Genomic DNA, 21506 nt, shown 5'->3' with positions numbered 1-21506 from the left:
TGTCTTGCTCTTTTACCCCTGGGTTGCTTTTGTACCTCAGTGTGTTTCTATTTTTGATGTGCGTTTATACTGTTTGATATTGTTTCATTTATTTAGTTAGTTTCGTCAAGGCTCTACAGCATCTTGTTGCCTTGTGGCTGTAAAATGGGCTCTACATATAAAGAGGGCTGGACTGAAGCAAGTTAGCTGCTTAAAACACTTTCACACCATTGAGCTGCGTTGACAGGCCATCCCTTTAGGCATGAAACAGGATGGGGGATAAGATTCCTCCCTGCGGAACTCCTCGGCTAACATGGAATGGATCAGAATAACACTGTCCCATTTGTCCTGAAGGGCTTTTTTGGGCAGAACAAAATGTCAAGATTCACTGTAAAACATTTAGGGACGTCTCTATCTAGCAATTAAACGAACAGTTATTTTCATGAATAATTCTATCAAATGCCTTGAAGCATAAAAATGCAGATGAGTTCAGACTTTTGGATTTAGAAACAGCCTCAGTACCATGATCAGGACCACGCTTCCTGCTGAAGCCAAACTGGTTGTCAGTAGTAAAATATACATTTCTTCCTCGGTCAGTAGGAAACTCCAGCATTGTCTTTGGTACAGGCATTAAAGTGGAGACTTGATAGATTTAGGGAGTTCACCAAGAACCAAAAAGCCATTAAAGCTAGCCTAGCAAGAAAGCTAGCAGATTTAAGCTGTTTATGATCAATTGTAACAGTGTTAACTGTAAAAAGGTTGTAAAGATTACAGCCCACGCCAAAACTTCAGCTATTTTCTCTGGGCTACTAACGCCATCAATACCAGAAGTTAGGGCAGCATTAGTGTTATTCACGACTTTGACCTTCTTCCAGAAATCATTAGGATTGTTATTCTGCGGCTTTCTGGCAAGAGATTCTGCTCACATCGTGTTTTCATTTTTCCTAGTAAATCGAGGGCCATATTTGAATCCAGAATTTGTGAAGCTTTTTTTCAAACGACTATTATTTGGCAACACCCCCTAATCACGAGCAGTCTAAAGGCCTCTCGAGCTGCAGCATGTTGCATGGACACACACTCATTCCACCCCGGTCTAATGCTGGGTAACTTTTGGGTTGACAGAGGGCTTCCCTGGAAGCATCAACACATCTAGTATATATATGTCATCGTATATAACACACAGTGTATCAATATGATGCACATCCTTTTGGTTCATATTTGGGCACATAAGGGCCTCTTTAGGCACAGCAAAATTGCTGAGAAGGCTTAAGTTATAGACTTGATGGTTAATAATAACCTTGTGCATCAGCAGGTACTTAAACACTGTATTGATTCATTTCTTTTTCTTTTTTTTTCATGGCTCTTTATTCTTTTGAACTGGCTAATATGTTGCCATCATATATTCAGTCATCATGACCAAGTCACTAAAAGATATATTTGAACTTGAAGAATAGATAAACACTCTTCTTTAATATGTTGCGTGAATAAATGAGTTGGAATGACTGAGTTCTCCGATCACGTCAGTGTTACTGTCACATGTCAGGACTGCCCCCTGGTGGCTGAAACAATAACTATTCATAGAACGTTGGTGTAATCGGAAGGAAGCAATTGCAAGAATTAGACGGCACACAGATGCATTTAAGTGATGGATTGAAATATGATAGAGAATGGGAACCTGTGTACCAGGCTTTCCTTCAGCACCCTCTGGCCCAGGAGGTCCTGGCAAGCCCTGAGAGGGACAACACATAAATGGATCATTGTAAAAGAATCTCTAAAATCTCTTTCAAATCTCTGCAAGTTTATCTGATAGTGCCTAATTTGGCCTATATAAGGATATTGCGCCTAATTCTTCAAACTCTGGAAGATTACCAATGGACCCAGCTCGCCAGCATGGCCCCTCTGTCCAGTACGACCCTATCGAACAGGCAAAGACAGGATATGACATCACTTAATTTAATTTCACTGATATTTCATTTTAAAATCCATGATCAGTCACCTTCTTTCCTCTGGGTCCTGGTTGGCCGCTTCTTCCATCCGATCCTCTCTTGCCCTGCATCAATATTAATTGGATTATCTGTTGATTTATTACTTATCATTGAGTCCAAATCCTTTAAAACATTAATATTTTAAGATGGCGGTAATTTAACTATTGTGACGTGAAGTGACAGACTGTCAGAGTCCTGAATAGTCTTTGATATGACGTTGTTGGTTTTAAAAATATTTCCTATATATTTGTTTGGTGATGTTTGTATCCCATAGGTTAAAGGAGATAACTTTCTGGAGTGTTTTGTCCTATTGCCCCCTCTCTCCTTTGCTCCAATGTGCTGTAAATGTAAATGTGCAGTGTGTGTGTGTGTGTGTGTGTGTGTGTGTGTGTGTGTGTGTGTGTGGCCACCGCCCCCTTTTGCGAGTTAATGTACACTGCAGGTACTAATGTACAGCCTGTTGGTATTCCAAGTGTTTATGTTCTCTGTTTTAAGTGGCCATTTTAATGGATTCTGCATGCTGTCATTACAGACCATAATGCTTTTTTGATTACCAAAACCTTTATCCTCTGTCAAAGAATAGTGGGCCAAAGTACTGTCAATAATTTGATTTAGTAAAATATGAATTAATTTGTCATGTCTAACTAAGTAAAATTCCCAACATGAACAGCAGTAAAACCAACGTGGCAGTACAGCCATTCACCAGTAGGGGGAGCTGTATGACTAACATAGAGAAACAAGCGCCTTCAGCCCAGTCAATGAAGAATAGAGTTTTGGTGACAATATCAATAACAGTAGAGCGCGTGATACATTTGCATCACTGCAGACATTCACCTGCTCTGATAAATTTAAACATGTACCAGTAGATGTCCTGATTTGCTGTTTAAATATGATATTTACACAGACTAATTTGTAGTTCTTATAGGTGGTATTGATAACAAATTATCACTGACCTTTAACCCTTGACTTCCCTGGGTCCCTGGAGGCCCAGATTCTCCATTTAGGCCCTAAATTGAAAAAAAAAATTAAAGGCTGTTTCACTTTTTCACATTACCAACCAGCTTCGTTTTTCTCATTAAAAGTCGTGTATCATTGCAAGTATATTTTCATTTACACAGATAAATGACCGAAAGTGTTGATCAGTGTTTGAAAAATATACTTTAGCTTTTTCTGCCAACGTGCGATATGCTGTACCTCAGTGCCCGCCGGGCCCTGCTGACCCCCGGGGCCTGGAAAACCAAGGAAACCAATGGGGCCCCTCTCTCCCTGTGGACCCATAGTGCCTGTCGCCCCTTGAATACCCTGTGATAAACACACAAAAACCATCGTGCACCACATGAATGTTCAGCGCGTGCACACACACACACACACTCACACACACACACACACATACACATACAGGTCAGATAGTTTATAGAACCGTATTTGAAGTAAAATGTTTTATTGGACACTTATTAAAATGAATGTGCCTTTTAGGTGACTGAGGCTTATTTTTGTGATTAAGTGCCTGATAAAAATGTTCATTTAAATATAATTTCAGTATTATCCATTATGGTTCCTTTAGGTTATGTAATTAAGGTTGCCTTCATTTGAACCCATTCTGGTATCCTTTCTTATATTTAAATCCCCACATTATCGTATCACCTGCTTTAGCAGCTGGTTTGAATTCTAACTATGGTAAACGATTTTCTTTAATGGTTCTTGTCCTTCGTTTGCGTGGATGTTTCCCTTGCGCCAGTGTCCAGATATCTCCATTACACTTTAAAGCCTGTATTCCTCCACTTTATCTTGCGCAATGAAGTCCGGACTGCATTGTGTCTGAACATGTGCAGAATCCTATGTGACCCCCCCCCCTCTACTGCTTTGGAATATATAGTAAAATTATTAAAATACTATTTATTCATCTTCTGTGAGTGAGGTTTGAATATTTGTCATTCATATGCATTTGAACACCTTTTTTATGGACAGGCAAAATTATGGCCACAAACACACAAGATCAACGTAAATTTAAGAATTTCCCAGCAAAGTTGTCTTTCATCCTACTTTGTCACCCTTGGGTCCTTGTTCTCCCTTCTCTCCATCTGGCCCACTGTGACCCTGTGATGAACAAATTGTTCAGTTTAATAAATATTTCTTTACAGGTGTAATATTTGCAAATGATCGCGGGCTCTTACACTTGGTCCGGGGAAACCCATCTGACCCATTATCCCAGGAATCCCCTGTAAATCATGCCGATCAAGAAACGACAGCGGGAAATTTGATGATTATTTGTAAAAACATCTTTACAGCATGGACAAGTGAAATCAAAGACATGGCTACAAGACACGCCAAAAGAATAGAAACCATCTGAAGAGGTGACACTGCCAAAAAGGAAATGGAAACCAGTGTCTGACTTCATCCAGCCCCGAAGCTCTGAGGAGCGACGAGCTGATGGAACTCTGACGCTGCAGAGTGTGTGTCGTTATACTAAATGATTTCCTGACTTCAAAATTACTTCCAATCTGCCATCACGGATGACATCCCACTAAGTCAACTCCACCTCCTGGAGTTGAGACGTCTAGGTAACAATAAAACACAGTAGAAAGTATCACGATCTTCCATCCCAGCGCAAAGCTCATCTTAAACACTCAGGTTTGGTTGTCTTGTGCCTCTTGACTCTAAATATGTTGCCCAGTGTGTAATCTTTCAATCAGTTTATTAGACATGAGGTTCTATACAATTCTAAAAGCCATATGTACAACAAAAACATATGCCAACAGGCATATTTAATGCATTTATTATTATTTTATGATCACATCATAGCTGGGAAGAGTGAAAATGAAGAATTAAGATGATTAAAAAAGATCCTCTTCACAAAAACGAGAGCAAACGAGAGCAAAGTATGTGTGCTCATGTTATATTAGGTCACCTGATAAGGACATCCCATAAATATTCGAAGTAACTCACCACAGGCCCTTCAAATCCAGGATCCCCCCGGGGACCGACGGGCCCCGCAGACCCCTTAAATTAAAAAGGAAGGAGGAAAACCAATATTGATATTGTATCTTTCTCTCTTTAATGGCCAGACGTGCACGTTCGTGTGAAACCTGAAACTATTGGATTTGGACCGTGACCAAGTTGCTCTCCATTTACACGCTGGGATTTTGAGTCACGTGAAATATGCCTCTCTAATTCTAGTGACACAGACCTTAAGAGCACGCCTGTCTTTTTTTCCTGTGCTTTACATTTCCTTTCGCTGTTGGAATAAATCTCTGCTAACCTGACAGCTGCTCACATATTTCTTCGGTTATTATCTCCAGATGTGGCTGAAGTTTGGCTCGAAATCCTTCCCTTTATCATCAACAGAGCTGCACCAAATATAGAGCACTGTTACTCTGTTAATTTTTAGCAGCAGTTACGTAACGGGCTGGTGGAGGCGGACGGTGCCGAGGGTTTGTGGCCCCATCGGCTGATAACCGGTTTAAGTGATCACACGTCGATTATCCTTGCTAGTGTCACTATCACTGGGTCTGGCTTTGATACAGGGAGTGTAGAGCTTAGCTAGTAATGGTGTCTAAATAAATGAATGTGTATTTATGGTAAGAATAAACTTACAGGAGCTCCTTTAGGTCCAGGAGCACCCGTTTTCCCCCGACGACCCTATTAGGATGCAGAGAATTGATTCATTTGAATTCCATTCTGTATGCAATAAAGCAGGATAGTGTGTTGCCTTAATATGAACTCACCTGGGGCCCCCTGAGTCCTGGAGGTCCCACCTGTCCGTTTAACCCGGGAGGTCCCTTTTTAAGAGAAAGAGATTTAGCAAAAGAAATGATGGATATCGACGCTAAATGCTGAATATTTGAGCTAAACTACACACCCGCGGGCCTCTGTGGCCACCAACACCTGCTGCTCCCATTTCCCCCTCAGGAAAAGATAAAAATGAGCGTTAGATTCCCCGAGAAAGAATCGTGCACCTTAATGACACCTGTCAAGCTGTGGGGACACCGTGTGTGGTGTGATATAGCCGTACCCTAGAGCCATTAACTCCTTGAGCACCGACACGTCCCGTAAAGCCGGATGCTCCCTGCGTCAGACGGAGACACAATCGCATCGATTTTTGGGACGATTTGATTCTATAACATTTTATGATATGACAGGTGTCGTTTCTGCTGTTGAAGGATCTGATGTAGCTTACCGGCGGCCCCGGGGGCCCCGGTGGCCCGTCTGGTCCACTCTCGCCCTGCAACATGAATTCCCAAATAACAACAAGCATTATAAAGGGAATATGATGAAAGTTAAACACATAAACATCCTTGCTGTCACACAAACCGTCTTTCTAAACAATCTGGGTCAGAAAAACAATCACAACTCCTTGGAAATTATAGGATTTGAGAAAACAAACATGTATCTAGTACAAATTGAACATCCGAAGCAGTTTAAAACACACAAAATATGACTTACATCAGGGCCCTCGGGGCCCTCAGGTCCAGTTCCACCTCTAAATCCCTTTGGCCCCTGCAGAATACAGTACTTTTATAGTACCTGCTAGTTCTGAAAGAATATATATTTTCTCAAAGTGTTGAATTTTAATCTATCAAAACGTCTCTGAATTATGAATATGGACTGTTCTTGTGAGCGTTGTGAACACTAAAAAAATCCCTCATTTGTTGATTTTAGTATCTGTGGCATCAATCTAAAACACTTACTGGGAGTCCAACTGGACCGGGAGGACCAGGTGGTCCGGTTGAGCCCTAAAGAAAGAAAGAAATCAGTAAACATTAACTTTCATCCCGTTGTAGAAATGGACCACTGGGAATGTGGTTTCAAACCAATGAAAACGTGAAGAAATCGCTGCAGACCTTCTCTCCAGGGTCTCCAATGTCACCTCCCGGACCCTTGAAGCCAATATAGCCCTGTAGAGTCCCGAAATGGTCCGTTGACAGTCACGAGACAAACTTGTTATCATGTATACAGTGGTCTTTAGTTGCTATTTTAAGACTCTAAAAGGTAGAGAAGCAACAATGTCTCACTCCTCACCTCATCACCCTTTTCCCCCTTTGCTCCTCGTTCTCCTCGGTATCCCCACAGGCCCTAAAGTTACAAATAGGTCAGAAACTTTTTCAGCAAGAACATATTATGTGTACGTTTGAAAATAATTGAAGATACAGTGTTAATTGCCACAGTCAATATTTAGGCCACTGTCCCTGAACATAAAGTCCAGCATTTGTAAAGTAGCTGCCTGTCATGAGGAACCAAATAAAGATGGAAACAAGGTTCCTAAACCTGGCAAAATCTGAGGTTGAGAGAAAAAAGACGAGGATCCTCCATCACAATGGAACATACTCACCTGCAGTCCAGGAGAACCAGGCAGCCCTGGCTCACCATCATTGCCATCCTCACCATCTCTCCCTGGGGCCCCACTTCTGCCCGGAGGGCCTCTTTGACCCCTCTGACCCTGTCAGAGAAAATGAATTCAACTCTGTAACTTCATGAAATATAACCCCAACTTCCCAAGATACAGGGAAACAGCCCGATAAAAATCACCGCATACACGGCCTACCTAGCGTCACTAGGCTAACGGACAATAAAATGACCGATACTTCCGTCATTCTTCAGAAGGATCACGTAAATCTGCCCGCAGACACGATCGCGCTGAAGCACCTGTGCTGCTACTGACATGTTTTGAATTACAGTGCTGATGGTTGTGATGTTACACATGCAGAAACAGGCTTCTTTTGCTCCCTCCAGGCAACCGTTTCAGGACGCACATGTATAACTGAGCATTTCTCTAATATACAGTGTAAATATTGTTGTTCCTGAGGGCTAAGATTTGAACGGAGGGAATCAGGTGCGTGTGGCTAACAGCAGCATTATATGAATCATCAGAAGCTCAGTTTCCTAAATTAAAAAAAACAATAAAAGTCCAACTTTGTGGGTATTCAAAAAATGCTAATTAATAAAAAAAAGTTACTATTTAATCTATTATTTTAATATAATATTTTCTAAACAATGAACCCTTCACCAAAATATAAAAAACTTGTTTTGTTTCTCTTGGATGAGGAAGTGGTGGTGTTGGTACCATGTCCCCTGGCCTCCCAGGACTTCCTCTGTCCCCAGGTTCCCCAGGTGGCCCCTGAAAACAAAGTTTCAAAGTTTCAATGTGTTTATCCACCTCTGACTCCAAAGCTATATTTAGTTTCATTATTTCGACCATTCATTTCTTACGGGTATGCCAGTCCTGCCCATCTCTCCAGGTGGTCCTTCGGGGCCTTCTCTACTCTGCAAGCTCATAGAGAAAAAACACCCTCAGGAAAAAAAATAGAATAATGTAACACACTAACATATACAATAAGTTGTAGCATACTTACAGGCCAACCAGCACAGAGTAACTGGTACAAATTTGTTTGCTAAAAGATACAGGAAAATGATTAGATGTATATATAAATATATAGAATACATGATTTATACAGAGCATGTGGCGTTCTTCCGATGAGATGTGTCGGCGGTACGCATCAGTTTCGGGTCCAGGGCACACGCCACAGCAAATCACCTCCCCAAACTACAAGCAGGCTGATATTGCTGGTATATTTGCTCGTGCAGCTCTCAGGCATGCGGACGCACAGATGTGTGTATTCTATAGCATACAGCTGTGGCCACGGGGGACGCACTAAACAGATGAGGATATCAGCGGAGGTTTGCACTCACGTATCTGTGGCTTGGAGAGGTTGAAGTTGCCCAACCACATACATCTTTGGGATTTATGTGACATTTAATGTCCAGAATAAAACAACAAACAAAAGTACACTGAGGTTCCTGTTTTCCTGAGCGCTGTTCCCCTTTTGGGATCGTGGGGAGGGTGTTGGAGCTTGTCCCAGCGACATATGGGTAAAAGCAGGGTGCAAGGCTATATATGGGCACTTGAGGGTTCGATACCTTGCTCAAGGGTCCCTCGGCAGTGCTCTAAAGGTGTCCTGGCACGTCCTCAGAGTTAGTAAGCTGTCCAGTAAAGGTCCTCTGAGCATTCAGGACATTGTTCAATGTCTCAGAACCTCTCTTGGGTAACAGCCAACTTTCCCATTCTTGGTCCACAACCAGGACTTGATTCAGAACCCCCCCCCCCCCTCACCGACTTCCAGCCCTGCAACTCCTACAGATGGAGCTACGTGTTTGTTTTTTATATATATATGTAACAAACATTTGTACATTTCATAGTTTTGAAAAGCTTTTTTTCCTGTCAGAAAAAAAGGTTTGGGGGTTACACTTCCGAAGCTAATGCTACACGGATGAGGTAACGCAGCACTTGCCTTATATGGGATACAGCTTACCTCAACACTATAAAGACGCACATTTGTGACAGCACAAGTGGGATGGTAGCTATACTAAGCTATACTATAATGGTAGCTGGCTCTCCCTAACATTTATTTGACACTGAAAGGGAGGAATAACTACGCCACACGGCATATTGTTAGAATTATCCTCATAAATGTGTGCTTACCTGAAAAGCAGCCCATTCCTCCACAGTGTTTTTCCACAGGTAGAAGGCTGGTAATCCAGGAGGACCTGGAGGTCCCGGCTCCCCCCTCCTCCCATGACTCCCCTCAGGGCCCATCTGACCCTGAAACAGATTTTTAAAAGAAGGTACATATATGAATGGAATACAGTTTGAAAAAAATTTCAAGCCACATAATAATACCTTATTTATAACATTACATTAGCAAAAAAATATGCAAACGCAAACACACACACACACACACACACATACACATGCACACACACACACACACACATTACTGCCTATTATTCCTGCGTATGAAAGACCATAATTGGATTGTAATAGATTGTGATATAATAACTTTACACATAATGTTGTTGATTATACCTGATCTCCTTTAAATCCAGGCTGACCAGGATCACCAGGAGAGCCCTGTGAAAACAGTTACAGCTTTCAATAAAACATCTCGAACTGTTTTATTAATTAGGCTTTTAATAATTACAATACAAATGAGAAAATTGAGTTGAAATATGAAGGGTCATAAAAAACACTTTAAATAACACTTTAAAACATGCTCCCATTAAAAGTCAATTAAAAGCTATAGGCTCACATGGTAGCTGCACAAAAAAAGTTGTTAAGCTTTTTGTATGTGGGGTGTTCATGCAAACAAAGGAGAGGAGAGCAGCTGGCATCCGGTGCCCACAGAGCTCTGCTCAAGGTGGTGGCCTGCAGCCGTGCCGCCACCACCACCAAGTCCAGGCCATTTTGGTCTGGGGTTCAAACCAGCAAACCCACCTCTGCCACCATAAACCTCACTTACTCAACCCAGGTGGGACTCAAACCCACAATCCCCAGCTCCAGACAATACCTCACCCATTAGGCCACTTGGTCCTCCAAAGGGTGAAAGAAGTCTTGCCTAAAGTCTTAAACTAAATCCACAGTAATGTTAGGATAATGTTGTTGAATCAGTGACCCCTGAGGTGATGATTAAAAAACAAACAACAAAAACTGGGTTGAACTCATTTTCCAATTTCAGGTGAGATTACAAGTTTGGATGTGACCTTTTGTTCTTCTGACGTCTCCTGCAGAGGAAATTGATGGTTTAATTGCATCCTTAAACTAGGAGATTTCTTGAATCCTATTAGAAATGTCGTCACCCCCGTCCACCCCCCCAAAAAAGGGAACTTGGCTCAGAACCATCCTTCGCTCTTCTCATGTCCTCAGTTCAACAGGATGTCTTCCTTCATGTTTCGTGCATCTGGCTTCAATCACTATAATCATGCTTTGGTGACCATGTGGGTTTTATTGCAGCTTGAACCCACAGTCCATGTGGCCAGATGTTCTGGTTCTGTCTGCCTCGACGTTGACTTCTCCTTCAGAGCCGGTAAATCTTCAGATTTCTCAGTATTGCTGAACGTTTGCACTCTGCACCAAATATGAAATATGTGTCTAAATCTGCTAAAAAAAATTAAAAAAAACCACAAAAAACTCAACATGTAATAACAATGTAATTCTTATCTGCCAGAATCAGACAAGGATCAGAACACGACTGGAAACCATCACGCTCGTTGCGTAACAGATGTTGGCTGTGAGACAGGCATACCCTTCACCTACAAACCATGAAATACTGTATATGTTCTCTATCGTTAGCTTGATTCTCACTTGCTATGTTTACATGCAAACTCTACTCCATCAGCATCCTCTCATTGAGATTTAAAAGTTATTGTATACACAGACATGGAACACACCAGGTTTAAACAGGTTATTATGCAGGCGTGTGGAATAAGAAATGCCTTTGTTATTTATGTGCTACGGAACAATGATTTACAGTGATTTGATTTACACCTTGAACTGTGCTTTTGCCCAACATGTGTTTCTGTACTGATCAGGTTCAAAAGTTACCATCACAAATCCTGTTTAACTCGGATTACTTTAAATACTGACATGTATGTATTTAATTCAAATAAGACTTTAAAGTGGAAATTACTTTGACTCAGTTAGTTACCTAGGAAAATAACTAATTAAAAATAAATAAAAGAAATGTGGCATTAAAATGACAGGTAATGGAAAAATAAATGAAGGACTCACATCTTCTCCTGGGGGACCCATCCACCCCGGTGGTCCTCTTACGAGTCGGTAGCTTTTGCCATCTGAGCCCTGGACCAGGCGTCCCTCTCTGGGTGTAAGGGTCCACAAGTGGGAGTAGACCTTGTCAACCAGGTCACTGATGTGTTTGGCTCTCTGGTCACTGGTCACAGATCTCCAGTTCTGAGGAAATGCCTTTCCTGAAGGACCAGAGATGATGGGAGATTCAGGAAAGACCCGCTTGGCTGTTTCATCTGTCACGTTAACGTCTCCTGATGTCAGTCCATCAGAAAAAATCCCTGGAAGTTCAGAAATTCCTAATGAGGGGTCCTTGGTGGGACTTTCACCATCCAGTTCAGTGAGACTGTCAGATGGTTTTCCTGGAAACTGGGAGATGGTCCCTTCGTTGGAGTCGGTCTTTTTGTCTGTGGTAATGTTCTCGTCCAACAGTTTTGATGACTGTTCCGGTTTCCCTCTTTGGTTTTCCAAGTGTCCGTTTCTGACAGGTTTCAAGTGATGGTTAACTTTGCCTCTGTTGGGAAAGAGGTGATTTATCAGACCAGTGTCCTCATCCACCAGGACGACGCCACCGCGACCACCTGACCCTCTGGAAATATTGAACCCTGAAGGCATCGTCCCATCCTGGTGTAAATGTCCGTGTTTCTGAAATACATGCTGTTGAAGATAAAAACAGAGGTCAATGGGGTCAATGAGAGAACTTTTCACATTTTAATTTAGTTAGTGGTGTTTTTTTGTGCAGTCTTGGCTCAAATTAAAATAAAGGTTAATATAGAGTTAAAAGCTAAATGTCTGCCTACAGAATCCCATTTTTTGTCGGAATAGAACAGAAAATGTTACCATTAAAGTTTTTTTTGAAGAGCTACAAACAGAAAGAACAGTAACCTGTAGTGTCCTCCAGTGCTCCCAGCATGTGTGAGACAAGGAACATCTCTGGTCCTCAATATATTTACAAGAACAAGCGTCCATTGTAAAATAATGCTAAACTTCATGTGACTTTAACAATGGAATAGGCAGTAGTGCCAAATCTAAATGTAAACATGCTCCTTTGAGGGTGTTTCAGCCTAATAACCAAGGAACAAACAATTGATTAAATCAGGCAATTTGTAAAATTTATGGAAAAAAGAAACAAACCAACCGACTCCTTTCATAGTCTGTGAATCTAAAGAGAGTATCATGTGTTGTCTCTAGATTTAGCAGTTTTCCATTTGATATTAAAAGATGGCTGCTACCCTCATCTTTGAGTTACTTGTTCCTGATTAAGTGTGGTTGGTTATGTGTTTATTATTGAACACAAAAACAACTCAAAGAACGATTGAAAATGTTCCAACTTCAGCTGCACTGGCGTCTTAAATGCAAATCATTGGTGCTCATTTGACATCTGGCGTGTATCTGCCTTTAAGACAAATAGTTTCTTAATTTGGGAAGTCAGTTCCTACTGATTGTCTGCCATCAAAAGCGGCTCAGCACAGCACTTTTTAGTTCTGTGGACAGCTGCTCCTCTAATTAAAATCTTTGATTTTGGTTTCCTAATTTCAAACATTGCATACCGTATGTTTGCATGTGCAAGGTTTAAAACATATGTGTTTGAGCATTTAATTGGCTAAATATAAGCTTTGTGGTTTTAAAGAAAAACCTGATCAGAACATGTTATGATTAAACACAAATATGCAGTAAAGATCAAGAAACAATTTTTTTTATGGGACTGGCTGATCTGACCTAACCTAACCTAACCTAACCTAACCTAACCTAACCTAACCTAAACGTGTCATTTTATTTGGCAAAGGTTGTACCAGTAGGCCTTCCAAACAGCTGTCAAAGAGAATCATGGCAACGATCAGGCCAAACAGTCATCAACTAACACAAAGTTGAGGGGTAACACTGGAGGCTTTCTCTGAAGACAATCTGACACAGGAGCGAAGGAGAAGCAGGTTTAAATACACCAGAACAACTCAGGTGAGACACCTGAGGATAACTAGGGTTAAGGGTCATGGAGAGGAGACAGGAGAGAGGGAAGGCACAAGCAGGGAGGAACAAACACTGATGGAACAAACACAATGATGATAAAGGTGCACAGCACACAGATCCCAATATAATAACAGACAGAACAGACCAGAACTAATGTGGCATTATTTTTTATGTATGTATGTATGTATGTATGTATGTATGTATGTATGTATGTATGTATGTATGTATGTATGTATGTATGTATGTATGTATGTATGTATATGTGTGTGTGTGTGTGTGTGTGTGTGTGTGTGTGTGTGTATGTGTGTTTGTATATGTTGTTATTTTTAGTATCAATGAGGACAGAAATCAATTGGAAATCTTTGTGAATATATATATAGACTATATATAAAAGATGAACGTAAAAACTGAGTCCAACAGAGAAGTGACGTTATGTGCAATACCACACATGTCCGCTGGGGGCGGCCCTGGCTCCAATCCACTCCCATTCACTTTCAGTCATGAAATACTGTACTCATTCAGACATTTTCACAACTCATGTCCATGTCAACAGCTAAATTTCAACATCCTAAATTATGATCTGTTGGTACATCTGAAATTATTTCCATTATTAATTAGATATTAATCCCTTAAAATCGGGGGCGTGTCTATTAGATGGACATGGCAGACGTACATTACAATCTCTGGGTGGGCTGCACAGATGTCAAAAATGACACCCTCCCCTTATTCCTCCTGCAGTTCTTATCCAAATACAGTTAATTCTGGCTCCTAAAGCTCAAGATGGCGACGTCCTGTAAGCCAGACTCCACGCTACTAAAACAGCCCGCCATAAACTACTGAGTGATGTCACAGAGTTACATCCCAAACATTGATGCCACAGAGGATGCTAAGGACCTACAGCTTCGTAGATTTCTGCAGACAAACGCTTGTGCATATGCTTGTGTGTTTGTGTGCTTGTGCAGGGGAAGTTGCCTCAAACTTGCACACACACAAATACACACTCATTGTTGTACTTCTATCTTTGTGAGGACTTTCATAGACATAACGCCTTCCCCAGCCACGTAAATTAATCATGGCTTAATCCCTAATCATGATCTAACCCCAGTTCTAACTATAATCTTCAAACCAAGTGTTAACCCTCACACAGCCCTTTGAAGATGTGAGGACCAGACAAAATGTCCTCACTTCCCAAAAATGTTCTGACCTCGGCAGTAAAATGTGTATTTTTGTGCTCAATATGTAGCACATACAAGAACACACACACACGCACGCAGTTGAACACATGTTGTGCCTCAGGGAACCACAAAGAGAGGCTTTTTTTCAACAGAGGAGAAGAAAGGGTTGTTAATTTTGTTTAAAGACCTCATAGTCTTAATGGACAGCACTGAAATTAGGCTGAAAGACATATGGAGAGCAGGACAGCCTTGATATATACATATATACAGCGCTTGACGTATAATCATAATATAAATTAATTAATTACCATGATGACTTTATGCAGAAGTCACCCATACAAGACTACAGATATATTTCAAAGATGTCAGAGTTACATGATTATATGGTGAGACCAGCGACAATGTTTCGACATTGTCCTCTCCTCTCCTCTCCTCTCCTCTCCTCTCCTCTCCTCTCCTCCCCTCTCCTCTCCTCTCCTCTCCTGGAAAGGGTCTAGAAACAATTATGATTGTAACAGACACGATATAAAGATTGATTGATTGATTGATTGATTGATTGATTGATTGATTGATTGATTGATTGATTGATTGATTGATTGATTGAATCTAACAATCTAGAATTATAACCTACAAATTTTAGGAGTTGGGGCGACTAAACTGTTAACAAATCCAGATCCTCCCCTTATTTCAGAGAGAAATATTGTCTTGGCATCATTATCATAACATAAAAATCATGCAGACACAGACATAGACACACACGCGCACACACACACACACACACGAACACACACGCACGCACACACACAGTTCCCCGTCTGAACACAAAGCCCCTTTCTCTGTCCCCTGTCCGACAGCCACCCTTACTTGATAAGCTGATATTAGATCTCCTCTGGTCAGTGCTGTCTCACCAGCTTATCTTCCCACCACATCCGTAAGAATGCAGCCCAGAACATACCTGCTGCAACACAGCACAGTTGTTACTCAGCCATATGCTGAGACCACACTCACAGCAACTGTGGAAAACACATTTTAGTTCAGTGTTTGTAATGACTCCGGTTTTAGGCTAGATTATGGAACTGTGTCTGATAAAATGTACACTGTACAAAATCTCCAGTTGATAGTAATCACTGCAAAAAAAAAAAACGTAAAATCTGGACAGGTTGAGGCTGCCTATCAGAAACACATTTCTCTAATGAAAACATCTATAACTGCATAATTTAGCACAAAACCTAATCACCAATGCAGTAGTTTTCAATTATAAATATGTGAAAAGTATTCCCTAATCACCACTTCACATCTACAAATGCAAAAAAGCAGCATGAGCTTAGACACTTTTAAATGCGGCACATCTACACACTTAAGTCAGGTGCAACAACTCTTCAAAGCAAGATCCATCGCATGTGTAGCAGCACCTAAAGGTGTGCGAGGACGTCCTCACACTCAGCAGCAGGAAGTAGAAAACAGTCTATTTCTTCTCTAATAATAGTGCCTCTACATCTGATTATCATGTCAAGCAATTCGCCAACACTTTTATCTGGCGATGTTTTAACAAGTAAGCTGAAACTATATATACCACTATAGAAACAATTATTAATTTTAGCCAATACTACCTAAAAGCATGACAGTCTTAACTAGCACCTTCAGCATACAGTAGATGTGATATCTGTGTTGGACTTGACTGAGGAACTAATCCTACTCTCACCATGCTCTATACTGAACTAGAATATAAAGGCAATTTCTCTCTAACATTGTTGATAAATCTGTCTGAATCTGGGTTAGCGAGCACTTCTCCTTTGCCGGCCAGTGCGGCTCATCAAGCTGCTGAATATTAGACAGCATCATTATTACAGCTCTAAAATGTGATGTTTTAATGTATCGGGGAGGTCGCAGCAGGAAAGCAGTCAGTATCTTGTGTAACCACCATTTACCTCACACCTCGCCTCACATCTCCTTCACGTAGAGTTGATTGTGGAATGTTGTTCTTGGACAACATTTGTGTGTACACATCATTGGCAGAAGCTGAGACAAGCTGCTGTAAACACAGATCCAGATCCAGAGCATCCCAAACCTGCTCAGTGGGTGACATGCCCATGCAAGAACAATCGACCATAGAATCACATCACTGCATCTCTTTGCACTCAAGATGCCCTCGAATGTGCCTGTGTTTGTTGTCTATAACATAAGCCTGTCCACAATGGGCCACTAAATCCAAAATGACATCAGCAAACCACTCACCCATACTGTTCCATACATGCCATCTACCCTTTACAGGGAAAACCAGGATCCATCCGTGAAGAGAACTCCTCTCTAAATAGCCGGACACCATTGAATGTAGGCGTTTGCCCACTCGTGGTTGCTTATAACGACAAACTGCAGTCAGGTGGACACCCTGACGGGGACGAGGAGCATGTAGACGAGCTTCCCTGAGACAGTTTCTGACCATTTCTGGCAGTTTCTGCAGAAATTCTTTGGTGACACTAATCAAGTGTTGCAGCAGCTATCCGGGCGGCTGGTCTCAGACGATCTTGGAGGTAAAGATGCTGGATGTGGAGGTCGTGGGCCGTTGGGTTACATGTAAGCTGCAGTTATGAGGCCGGTTGGTAGAGAATTGAACATTCAGATCACAGGCAGCAGCTTTTGTGGGCACTCCTGCAGTCTGCATGCCAATCGCACGCTCCCTCAAAACAGCGACATCTGTGCTGTGTAATTAAACTGTAAATTTTATAGTGGGCAGCTTAAGGCACACCTGAGTAATAACCATGCAGCATCTTCATATGCCAAACCTGTGAGGTGGCTGGTTTATCCCGGCAGAGAAGTGCTGACTAAGACAAATTTATGATCAATATTTAAGAGAAATCGACCTTTTGTATACATTGAAAGTTTTACATCTGTGGCTCATGAAAAATAGGGGCAAACACATGACAGGATATGGTGTCACTTGATGGTGGTGAGAAGTGATTGGTTCATGCTCCATGCTCACCAGACATTATCCAAATAATTTTCTGAAAGTGTGAGTTACATATACCATATTTGTGGGGGACAATGAAAACTTATATAAGGGCAGATATTAATGGGGTACACCTGGACTCCATCCATCATCGTGACACTCATCAAACAGCTGCATCACGGGCAGTGACAAGTCCACGACGGCCTCACAGTCTGACAAAATTACTGCTGCTATCATCACTGCCATCAAGACATGTGGCCTCCATGCAGACAATGAAGTCTTGGTTCTCCAACAGCGCCAATGAAATAGCAAATTCTGCAGTCTGGGTGGGTTAGTGTGTATAGTGACTTGAAAACAAAAAAAAAACAGATGAAAAGCTTCATCTGGTATACGTTTGGATGTGTAAAAACACAAACAAAATATAATAAAACACATATAAATGAAAACAGCTGTTGAATAATTGTGATACTAAATAACAACTGATTAGGGTGATGTATTAATTCATTCTGAGTCCTCAAGTTAAGACTTGCAGGCATTGTGGACATTTCTGTGCATGTATATGCTCACTAAAATGTCGTGCACAGCACTCGTGGAGTTCAGTAGTTTGGCGGGTTAAGCATAGTATTAACCATCATGTCGTCAGGGATTTGCTCCTCGCAACAAGACCACCCACGACCGTGTTGAGAACAACTACCCCACTGCTAGTGGCGGTCCGGGAATCGAGGATTATGAGCATGTTGAGTGGGCAGCTGCCTTTGTGCGAAATAGCCAGCCTCCACGTTCACATTTTCTTTACTTTCCATCGAAACAACATAACAACAAGTCAGCTGCAGACATAAATATTCATGTTCATTAAGAATTTCCTGACGGATCGCAAAACAAGCTACATGTATGTCCAATCTTTTTCATGTGTCACTTCACATCAATATCAGGGATATCGGGTCCATACGACACTGATGATTAAATAGTTACCAAAACATCTTGCTTCCAGGTTTTTTACTCAATCATGTATGTGTATGATTAATAAAATGGCCATTTCTGTTCATTTAAAGTGAATTTAAGAGGACACCAATGCTGTAGAAACTGATCACTGTGATATTTTTTGCTCCACAAAGCGAATTGATGAATCACAAACAACTGATTATTGAATAGAACACACACACAAATGCTTCAGCCTGACTATAACTACACACTCAGAAAGAAAATCTGGATTAGAGGTGTCAACACCACATACTTCTTACATTCTTTACAACTACAGTATGGTAAAATATTTGTAGCAGTGGCTGTAAATAAAGCTGCGATTGTGTTTTTAAATGCTGTTTTGTAAAATGACACTAAACAAGGTGACATCGTTGATTGTGACTAAATAGCTGTCTCAAAGTTTACCAGCAGGTGCAAGCCAGGAAAAAAACATGGTTAAAAAAGGGGCAATTACACACAATTAAACATGAATCATTCCAACAAAATCAGTTGAATCTTTCCCATAATGTGCAGAGCAATCACCACGAGAATGAAAAGAGCCTACGGTACCTTCCCTTTCGGTTGCCTCTGACCTTGCACCTCTAATCCATTTAAATCGAGCAGCAGGCATCCCAGGAGCAAGTACAATCCTGCATGGTCAAGCATGACTGCAGGAGACACTTCAGCTCTGTCGGCTCCTCAGCTCTGTTCAAAGTCTATCGACAGCAGACCCCTGCACAGGAGGTTGATCCTGGTCCTGGCAGACACTCCCACACACACTCCAGGCACACACTCCCCTGGCACTGACGACAACCGCAATAAATATTTCATCTAAATCTCAGATTTTTAGCCCAACCCTTTAGCCCCCAGGACGCCTGTAATTGTTTAGGAACAATAAAACAAGAGAAATGCGTTCAGAAAGACAGGGCAGAGACAACTGGAATGTAGTCATATTAGAGACAACTTAAACAGGTTAAAACAACTACAACTATCACTCAAAGTCCACCTGATGGTTTTGACCTCATTTATATTTCCACGTGGCGCAAAGATGAGGGTTTTCAGTCCCATATGGCAAACATTCATTTTCAAAAAACAGCTGGTAGGAAATCAAATCTTGAGCATGTGCTTTGACTGGTAAGGGCACAAAGTTGTAATCCTGACCAGGTCCATGAGTAATTAAGTTGGGATTTCTGTGAAATAATGTGTCTTATTATATGGAAAATAATGACAAACATAGCAGAGTTGCTGCCCCTTTGGCCACAATCACAAGACTGAAATCTTGTACTACCCGCATTATTTTGGTCCCTAACCGGGGCTTGAACCGGGGGCTCTGGGACACCCCGCCCCGTCCCCTATAGAGTGAACTGCTGCCCCAAAAACAGAACAAATACTGATTTTATCAGGTGGCGTCACACACCTCTCAAAAACAAAAATGTTAAGACATTAACTTTATAGAATGGGAAACTGTCAGGCTATAATATATATAATGAGATTGGCCTCAGGTAATTGCCCCACATTACTGCAGTTAACATATTTCACACAGTTGCCACTGAAACAACCAGAGGATTGTACAGTTTATTCCACAAGGTACCACATGTACTAAATGCATCTATTGGCCCTTAAAAGCCAAGTAGAATTCAGCATTCACAGCACTATGTAAGGAGTATTATGCATCAAAGTATAAAAGTAACCATGTTCACTCACAATATTTAAATGAGCACCTATCAGCAATACTGCAACTTTTATTTTCCTGTATTTTTTTAAAAAATATCAACAGCAGTTACACTGTACCTTCCTTACATTTACCAAACGGGTATATCACAGCTAACATTAGGTAAACTTTTCAGTGTTTAGTAAGATAATGGCTGTAAAAGGTTTTAATGTCCTTTTTTGAACTATTAAAATCAAAACCAACTACAAAACAGATAAATATGCTGCATAAGCATGACCATAAACTGCAGGTCACGGTTTTGTACTTTTATGTTGATCTAAAGTCCTTGCCAACCAGGCGTGTTTAACACTTAATACAAAGACGGCAGGAGATTAACTGAGCGAGTGTTTCAGCAGCATTTACAGCTGATTTCAAAGGACTTCTAAGAGTCTAATTTGTCTGTCTGGTGTGATTTTGAGATTTTACTCCTACCATTTTAAAATGAATAATTATTTTAAAAGCTCTATTAAGTGATAATCTCTTAATCATTTAAGGGAAAATATACGGTATATGTCTTCTAAGCACACATTAAGTAAAGATATACGCCACTGAGGTATAACGTGACGAACAGCAGCCGCTTGGCCTTAGCTTAGGATGTTCTGGTAAGTTTCACTCCCCAGTAAATGGAAACCGTTTCCTTCCAGATTTCATTTTAGAACCTGAAATGAAAAGTGCTTCTTTTTCCTGCTTAAAACTTTACTTTTGTATTCAGCATGTGCTGGTCCTATTGGGGCAATTTGTTTTATAAGTGCGGGAGTAAACATCTGGCTTTGAGACTCTATCCAGACGTTTTTGAAGCAGGAGATGATTACGATACGATTACGATTGTTACGATTGCTGCCTGGCCAGCATACTAGAAAACCCCGTCATCGTTATGAAGTGAAGATTCTCCCCAATCTTTACATTTAAGAAAGCTCACGTTAAGGAAAATACCAATCTTTCATGACACGAAATCATTCAGTCTGCAAGCAGACACAAATTCATGAGGTCAGACAGCAGAATGGATTTGCTTCCTGGTCGTGTTGTTTTCTTTAGGGCAATTCTACCAACATTTGTTTTAATTGCCCATGACACTGCCACTGTTCACTGATATTTTCTATCAACTTACATTTCTCTGAGAGCTGAGAAATGACTCTTTCTCGGGATTCTTCAGCAGATCCCCCATGTTTCGTGAGGATGGTTTGACAATCTGCAAGCAAAAGAT

The 21506-nt window shown here is 41.2% G+C and overlaps 1 protein-coding gene across 1 annotated transcript in view; it reads right to left on the bottom strand.

The window, feature by feature from the left end:
- LOC105416525 (collagen alpha-1(I) chain) overlaps nt 1-21506 on the bottom strand; it is a 49393-nt gene that overhangs the window by 16345 nt on the left and 11542 nt on the right. The window contains exons 6-30 of the mRNA XM_011604487.2: nt 21411-21491; nt 11527-12198; nt 9826-9870; nt 9442-9561; nt 8315-8353; nt 8172-8225; nt 8026-8079; nt 7294-7401; nt 6984-7037; nt 6806-6859; nt 6653-6697; nt 6408-6461; nt 6142-6186; nt 5977-6030; nt 5824-5868; nt 5690-5743; nt 5559-5603; nt 4911-4964; nt 4139-4183; nt 4008-4061; nt 3159-3266; nt 2918-2971; nt 1976-2029; nt 1849-1893; nt 1655-1708 (exon numbers count right to left, since the gene is read on the bottom strand). Coding sequence (XP_011602789.2) covers nt 1655-1708; nt 1849-1893; nt 1976-2029; nt 2918-2971; nt 3159-3266; nt 4008-4061; nt 4139-4183; nt 4911-4964; nt 5559-5603; nt 5690-5743; nt 5824-5868; nt 5977-6030; nt 6142-6186; nt 6408-6461; nt 6653-6697; nt 6806-6859; nt 6984-7037; nt 7294-7401; nt 8026-8079; nt 8172-8225; nt 8315-8353; nt 9442-9561; nt 9826-9870; nt 11527-12198; nt 21411-21491 — 2091 coding nt within the window. The remainder of the gene's footprint in view (nt 1-1654; nt 1709-1848; nt 1894-1975; nt 2030-2917; nt 2972-3158; nt 3267-4007; nt 4062-4138; nt 4184-4910; nt 4965-5558; nt 5604-5689; nt 5744-5823; nt 5869-5976; nt 6031-6141; nt 6187-6407; nt 6462-6652; nt 6698-6805; nt 6860-6983; nt 7038-7293; nt 7402-8025; nt 8080-8171; nt 8226-8314; nt 8354-9441; nt 9562-9825; nt 9871-11526; nt 12199-21410; nt 21492-21506) is intronic.

The sequence above is a fragment of the Takifugu rubripes genome, chromosome 6 (genome assembly GCF_901000725.2).
Source record: "Takifugu rubripes chromosome 6, fTakRub1.2, whole genome shotgun sequence".
Lineage (NCBI taxonomy): Eukaryota > Metazoa > Chordata > Actinopteri > Tetraodontiformes > Tetraodontidae > Takifugu > Takifugu rubripes.
The sequence above is the reverse complement of the archived record's forward strand: the minus strand, read 5'-3'. Positions and strand labels throughout refer to the sequence as shown.